Source organism: Mycetomoellerius zeteki, unplaced genomic scaffold, assembly GCF_001594055.1.
Source record: "Mycetomoellerius zeteki isolate Tzet28-1 unplaced genomic scaffold, Tzet1.0 scaffold496, whole genome shotgun sequence".
In the NCBI taxonomy this organism is placed as follows: domain Eukaryota; kingdom Metazoa; phylum Arthropoda; class Insecta; order Hymenoptera; family Formicidae; genus Mycetomoellerius; species Mycetomoellerius zeteki.
The window spans coordinates 199,991-208,475 of record NW_017257496.1 but is presented as its reverse complement, the minus strand read 5'-3'; the positions used below and the strand labels follow the sequence as shown (position 1 = coordinate 208,475).

Below are 8,485 nucleotides of genomic sequence, written 5' to 3'. Positions count from 1 at the left end.
ACATTTTTTTTCGATTTCTCTGAAACGGAGCAAAAACGAGCATATGTCTATAGGACTTTTTTTCTTAGTTTTTTACTCCTCTACACGCTCCCGAAGTTTTGCGATTTAATTTGGAAACACCCTGTATATTTACTATGAAATTTACTATATGCTTCTACAGGGTGTCTCTTAAGTAAGGTTCGGACCGCATTGGGGAGGTAGAAGGGGTCAAGGGGAACAAAAAAGTCTTATATCATTTTGAGATATTCGCTGTAAAAATTTCAGCTAAAATAACATTCTTGGATAGCGTAGGCGCGATGTGGCGAAACACATGGAACCGCCATGCCAAGCGACGAAACACTATTCCCTCGCTGCGCGCCGTCGTTGTCGAATGAGACACGATGGGCTATGCTACGAATTCGCGCGGCGCGGCTTCACCGTTTTCTTGGGGTGCATTCCGTTTCACGCATGATGTGCATAATGCATCATTTATCCTTGTTTAACATTCGGTGAATAACAAGGATAAATGATGCATCATGCGCATCATGCATTAAACGGAACGCAACCTTGGTTTATACGTTTTCTTTATTGATTTGAAAACTACAACGAATATCTCAAAATGGTATAAGACTTTTTTGTTCCCCTTGACCCATTTTACGCTCCCAATGCGGCTCGGACCTTACTGAAGAGACACCCTGTATATAGTTTTTGCTGCTATTATAGAAGCATTTAATGAGATATACGTTCATAATCTGCTGATATTCATAACCTTGTACAACGGCTCAAATGAAATTGATGAGTTTCAAATACCCGACTCTCATCTGAGAAATGATTTTAAACTGAAGAGAAAAAAATATAACGGATTTATATAATACTTTTAACATTCTAACGGTCACCCTGTATTATACATATATAAAATATCTTAAAACAATCACTAATCAGTCCTTAATAACAGAGTCCTTTAGTAAATTTATCTTAATGAAAATGTCGGGGAAGATTTTCACTTACTGCAACTTTTTAATCTTTTGAATTATTTATTTTTGTGGCTATACTTCGAATTAAAATTCTCTCAAGATAAACTCTACCCGAAGTTAAACTGAAGAATGTAGTATTGTTATCTATTTGACTTGAAGTTTAATACATGAAAAGCTCTTCTTTTTCATTCCTTTATTGTTTCGATATTTTTGTTAAAGAAAAATTAATCTCAAATTAGTTCAAAAAATCTATCATTAAAAATATATTCTATGATTTTAGATTGTATAAAAGATATTTTAATAAATATAAACTAATCGCTGCTAATATGGCTTATTAATATAGCTTACGTCCATAAATGATATTTTATGGCAACGAGCAAAGAATTAAGTTTCGTCGTTTTAAGAAAGCTGAAACTTTTGATTATGATAATTTTCTAATTACATATAAATAATATCCATCACATATATTACAGCACATAATTCTGTTATAACAAAAATTATACGATACTTAGAAATGTGTCCCGACAAACTCGTCAAAAGAGATAGAAAGTAACTTATCAAACTGACAGTTGTACAATTTTCACTATACCAACTGCGGTAGCTTATAATAGGGGGACTCGCTATGCGCAGTATAATTTCAAAGTTTAAAATGGTCCATGATGGTAGCTTCGCGGAGCTGTCGCGTCTTCGTAAAAGCGTCCTGTCAGACGTTTCGAGGAAAACGCAATATTCTTTAGCCGAGCGACACCGTCGGCCATGCGCGCGGAAAAACGCGAGGATGAGATGAGGTATTCGCACAAATTGCGCGACTGCCACGGAATATGAATTGTGAGCAACAGGTCACTTATTTTCTCTGATGGCTTACTTACAGCATCCGGCGCGAACGTCAAGATCGGCCATAACACGCGTGTGTCAGATTACACTCTCACAATTACGCGTAAAAAAAATTGTCGGATTAAATAAATTACTTATGAGCGATTAGGCTGAAAATCTATTACAAGTCATATATATGAAATGCATGATTATACTTTCTTTTCGTTTGAAGACTAATAAATTTTAATCATTGAAATAACGCGCCTTTTTCAGCTCGAAAATGCGTAGAGATAATAAAACTCCAATTAAAGTTACTGATGATGGAAAGACATTTAATAATAATTGTGGGTTGGTTTTATGAATGTAATGTTGAAATAGCACTTGCAACAGGTGTTGCAAGTTGCAGTTACGAAATCGCTACGACATTATGAAGTGCGGTGCACCATTATAATTATTTTTTATATTAATTGAAATGTCAATATATTTCTACGATATCCAATTCGTATAAATTAGTGTATATTCAAAGTTGGAAGGCAAGTATATTTAAAGTTGCTGATACTTTAAATTTGATATCAATATTTCGTCAGAAACTTCTTGATAAATTTGATTTATTGATAATTTAGTAATTAAGGCGTTATTAATGACGATGAAGTTGCAGGTTATTTGTAGATTCAGACACAAGCCGTTGCACACTCATGGCGTACTGCCGTTTTCCGATATAGATTTCTCCGACATGAATCACGCGGAATATAACGTTGGTCTGATAATTTACTACACACGTAAATCAGCACATTTGTAAGCTATAAACCGTCGTTTATTCATGACGGCTTCTGTGTAGAGTAAATTATTTAACGACCCCCCTGGCCTAGTCGCGCATAGCGCATCTTTCCTCTGGCATATTTATTCGCAAATTTATTTCTGCATGCAGATGAAATCGTCGGGATTGAGACGAAAATTAATTTCGATCGAAAGGAATTTAATCGTCGTATTCTATAAAGAAAGAACGATTTTCCTGTAAGATCTAAAATTTTATTGGATACAGATTTGAATACAGTTTTTTGTTGGATTACCAATATAATTATATTGATAATTAAAAAATGATGAGTAATGCTGCAATTAATTTTGATATTATAATAACCAGTTTTGAATTTTCAACTAAATTATTTTGAAATCATATAATAAAGAATATAAGACTCTTAATTTTAAAAAAACAATATAAAGATTATAAAAGGCATATGAGAGTCAATATTAACAATTCTGAATAAAAAGTTAAGACATAGAATATATTATATTATTTAAATTCGAAAAGGTACATTAGTTATTGAGGTGCATCCAGACTATCGAGCCGCGAGCTGGGCCTACACCCACATTATCAATGAAATGAATATAGGTTTACATCAAAGCTTTGAATGTGGATGTAGGCCCGGTTCGTGGCTCGGCTCGCCGCTCGATAGTCTAGACGCATCTTTACATCGGTTACGATGTACCACATACGCACCATTACTTTCGGTTTTTGGATTGAGTTATCTTCAAACAATATAATAAACGCAGTGAATTTGTTACCAAAGAAGAACATCGTATATAAACACGATAGAAATTATTTTGATAATCCAACAAAATTCAAAATCGATCTTTTCATGTAAAAAAATAGCACTGTAAGAGAAATGCCTATTTCTTATTACTAAAAAGGTTGCAGTTTTTAAATTGTTAATAATTAAAAGCTTTTTTTGATAATTGAGAATCAAAATTTTAGATAAAATATAGAATATAATTAAAACAAAGATATTTACCTGACCGCCTTCGCCCACCATCATATCACTTGATGTAGCTTCAGGGTCGAAATCAGGTGGTACAACAATAGACAGCATACCTGTCTGGAAAAAAATAGATCAGCGTTAATATTTTAATAGCACAATTTTAAACTTAGCAAGTAATAGCAAATTGAAGTTCGTTTTATTAATAGCATTATTTCATTTTATAGTAATTGTAACTATAACTGTAATTCTATTTCTTTTTCATTCTTTTATTCAATTATTACGTTTAAAAATTCGCATTCAGATTATACTTAATACGAATACATAATATTTTTTTTTTGTTACAAATTGCGCGTAATCCCGAATAATACAAATGAATCTGTCTATGTCTGAATTTTACGCGACCTTTTTACGGTAAGTTTTTTTACAACTAGCTACAGCGCGTTTTAATTAATGTATATGCGAAATTTACGATAATGACAGGAAACGAAACGTGAGACGTGCACGGTCAAGACAGTAATTTTATTTCTAACATGAAACGCAAAATATTCCCTGCAAAATCGTAATACGCCCTTTGTTGCGGGAAGCATATTTTTTTCCATTATACAATAACACGACTTCGCAAATGTGATTCATCCGATATGCGGCGTTGATAGCAACAAGCGAATCAGAACAATGACATATAGTTCGCTTTATTTCCCTTGTCGCGGCCCGCAGTGCCTTCTGTGGAAATAGTATTGAGATAACCAATTTTTATTCGCGGCAGATAGACACAAAATAAAATTGCGGAATTAATGAGAAACAAACGAATTTCTCAGACTTCTTGAGTTTAATTAAATAACTACACCTGGAAAAAAACGTCACTATGCAGCGATGTCATCAATTTATTAGATACGATTCTGAACGTAACAAGCAATTCGCGGAGGCAGTTTATTCGTAGGTTTTTTCCTCCTTTTCATAAATTAAAGTAGACTACAAAGTACAGAGCCATAAGGCAGCGAATAACGCGAGCGTCCCTAAATCTCACAAGCATCTCGCTCTATATACTTTAGCTCGACGCCGGTAACATATTATGGCCGTGCAACCTGCTGCCGTTGCCAGTACGGATGCCGGTGTATGTCGTGGGTTTCGTTAATTAACGACACACGGTAGCGCCAAACGTCATAACTAACAGTCGGCGCAATCATTATTGCCCTCCGCGAAGCCTAACAATCATGTGAGTTATAATCACACGTGAGTCACATGTTCAAATTTGTTTAATTTGTATATGTGAAATATAATAAGAAAGAAAATAAAGTTTTTTTATATCGGATATCATATATTGATTAGCGTGTTTTCACGTATTTATTTATTATTAATATGAAGATATATAATTTTAAATGCAATTAAAAGAAATAATTATATACTTTCATTATTTTATATATATATATATATATAATAACAAATAGTTTTTAATAATATAATCCCTTAAATCATCAAATAAGAATTTATTTATAACTTCGTTTTTTTATAACTCTGAATTATTTATTTATAATTTATTTATAATTTATTTATAATTTATTTATAACTCCGAATCTGAAAGATGATTTTTGATTTTAAGTTGCTGGGACACAAGTTTAAACTATACTGAAGAAAAATTTGCTGAATGTTAATCAATATTTGTAACAATATAGTACTAACGAAATATTTACCTACAGTAAATAAATGTTTATTCAAAATAAAAAAGTTATGCTTAAATCAAATAAATATTACATTTAGTAAATATTTCGTACTATTGAAATAAATATTTATTAAAACTTAGTAATATTTTTTTCAGTATACGCTATGTGTTAATAATCTTCATGATTTATTATTTAGAAATAACCAGGTTGATGTTTAAAATGTGTACGGCATATTTTCTAGTAGAATGTATAATAAAACAATCCGCTTCTCAACAAAGTGCTTCGCAGTAACTACGCATTTGACGTTTATCAACACGCGGAGGAGCTATTCGTGTTATAATTCCCGCGAGCGAGTGAAGACAGCAGAGCGCGCGGCAAAATCGAGGAGGTGGATCAACCTCCTCAAATGTCTGCGGGGACTTTTGTCGATGGTCGTACGTCAGCCACGAGACATCAGTACGAGTGCAAAGACCTCTTCCCTATCTCCGCTGTTCCACCATATCCCCCGTCGTATACTTCCCCTTAATTCTCGTTTCACTTCCTCGATTTAAAGGAAGTCCCTCTCGCGTACGATGCCGCTTTCTCCGTTCTCGCATAAGACGCGAGAGCGCGAGGTGTGCGCGCAATTACGAGGATGTAATCCACGCCACGACGAAACTTCAATCGTTATAACCGAGTTGTCTGGCAAGCCGCCGCTCCGTGCCGCTCGAGAAACAGTCCCGACGAATGCAAACTGCGTACCTACCACCTAACGTGACGACGACGATGACGAGGGCGGCGAGACACGTGCCCGAGCGCGTAAACTCGTACGTGTCGCCACTGAATTATGAAACTCCCTTCCTCCATATCTGCGCGCCTAAATTAATTATTATGCGCCTGCAAATGACTGTATCAATCCGCGTCACGATTCGGTGAATGAATCCGTTTCATTGATCGGTCAATCTGCTTTTAGAACTAATTGCATGAAGCGATTCTGCGAGGTGATTGTTATCTATGAAACCTATTTTCTTCTCTCTCAAGAAATTGTGTTATTCTGACACACAGCAAATTAATTTGATATGCAAACTCATAAATAAATTTCGTGCTTGCAATAATCATTATTGATACAGCTAAAATAGAAATGTGTAAAGGATAAACCTCTGATCAAAATTGTGTACATCAATACCTATTGATGCCTAGTAATGCCTAAATAATATCCAAATAATGCTCAAATAATGCCCAAATTTTTATGCCCACTAATGCCCTAGTAATGCTCATTAATGTCCTAGTAATTAAAGCTCTATATAAAAATAGCGCATTTCTTTGATCTGAGCTGAAATGCCGACAACTTTCCTTTTGGCTATTTCGATCGCCATTTTGGACCTAGTTGTCTGTAGTCCAATAAGCGCTTAGTATTATTGCTATATGGTATGGTTAGTAAGTCCAATATGGCGGACTTTTGAGCTACTTTTATTAATATAGAACTAATATATTACTAGTAATATGTCTTAGTAATGCCCATTAATGCCCCATTAATGCATAACCTCGCTTATTATATAATACACAATTCTCTTAAATAATACCCAGTAATGCCCCAAATTTGTACACCGTAATGTGGTGTACCTCAGCGGTTTACCTCTTGGAAATGCGTTAATACAATATAAAAATAAAAGTACACGGTTAAATTCATAATATCAAATTATACCCAATTTGAGTTATTTTTAATCATTTATGTAGGTTACCACTGCTCCAATATGTCGTTAATATAAATAAAACAATGTAGTCAAACAATTGAACTCAAGAACATGTATTAAATTTAGTTTACTATTTACTATTTACTAAGTGCATCAATATGGACGTTGTTTACTCTGAAACTAACTACAGAAATGGATTGATTTATTTTGATATATATAGAAGTTAAAAATAATAAAATGTTTAAACTCAAGGGATTGAGTTACCGTTTACTCCTTTAATATTTATCAGGATACAGAAATAAAATAAAGAAATAAAAAAATTGACATTTTACGCATGACATAAACATCATGAATAATGTACAGAATTATTTCGATTCACGAAGTGCATCATACGGTAAACCTATTCGCAAAGAACACGTTCGTGGAAACTCATTATCGCTCGTTAGCCAGATTCGAACCACAGGATCATTATTAACCCATATGTACGCGCACAGTTCCATTCAACATAATCAGGCTTGTAGTATAATTGAGAAACCACATATTGTTTAGTAATAGTTAGTAATAAGCGAATAAAGCGAGCAATTATGTTCTTCATAGTATTTATAACGATTTGTTATGCTGAAAGTGTAATGCATCAAGAAAAAGATTATCGCTGTACTTTAATCAATATCATTCAAATGCGACATTAAATTCACAAATGTAATGATGCTTAATAAAAGTCGGTAATGAAAATTATGATTAATCTTAATTAAACATTTGCAGTGTGATAATATAATTATGTATATTGTTTAAAAAATAATCACAGTTGTATGTGTAACTGAAGCATTAGTTAATTTAATCGTAATTAATTTTAACTAGAGCAGAATAAATATTAAACGGACAAAATCCATGATTTATTCCAAATCGTTGCTAGGGCAATAAAACATTCATGAGGGTCATACACATAGTATTTTCGTGAGGTTCTATTCAATTACCCGACTAAATCAGTGCGTTTCCGTCGCGTTGGGAATTATGTAGATGGCTTTGAAGAAGTGACGCGAAATTTCAAGAAAGACGACACACATGCCGACTTGCAAGCCGACGCGCCTCTCCATACACGTAAATTTTATCAGACACGCATTCGGAATTATAAGCGACGCGCGAAGGGTGCCACCGTATTCGGCAACGAGCGAGGAAATATAGTTACGAGAGGCGAGACGGCATCCTTTGCCACGAAGGTCGTGTTTTAACTGTTGATATATGTATATGCACATAGAATGAAGATAGAGGAAAGAGGAACGATCTAAAAGGAAAAAAAAAGCTTTTATGAGGGAAACATTGATCTACTTAAAAAGCAATTTATCTTTCGTTGATCATCAGCTTAGCTTTAACGATCTGATGAATGCACGAGAGAAAAATTTGACATTCCCACACAACACACATGTCCGCAAAACGTGATACAAGACATTTATTTTTTAAAGACATTTATTTTTTTAAAAAGACGTCCTTAAGACGTTTCTCTTGATTTTGGACTTTTTGTTGTCTGAGTTAATTTTTAATACATTCGAAGGATGTTTTTTTTCTAAATTATACATCACAATTTTATATCATAAAGTGATCTAAATGTGTAAAAAATATAGTAAAATTTAATT

At 33.7% G+C, this 8,485-nt stretch overlaps 1 protein-coding gene across 1 annotated transcript in view; it reads right to left on the bottom strand.

Annotated features, from left to right (window-relative positions):
- The window catches only part of LOC108727466 (lachesin), a 46,249-nt gene that overhangs the window by 12,906 nt on the left and 24,858 nt on the right, over positions 1-8,485 (bottom strand). The window contains exon 4 of the mRNA XM_018455609.1: positions 3,557-3,640. Coding sequence (XP_018311111.1) covers positions 3,557-3,640 — 84 coding nt within the window. The remainder of the gene's footprint in view (positions 1-3,556; positions 3,641-8,485) is intronic.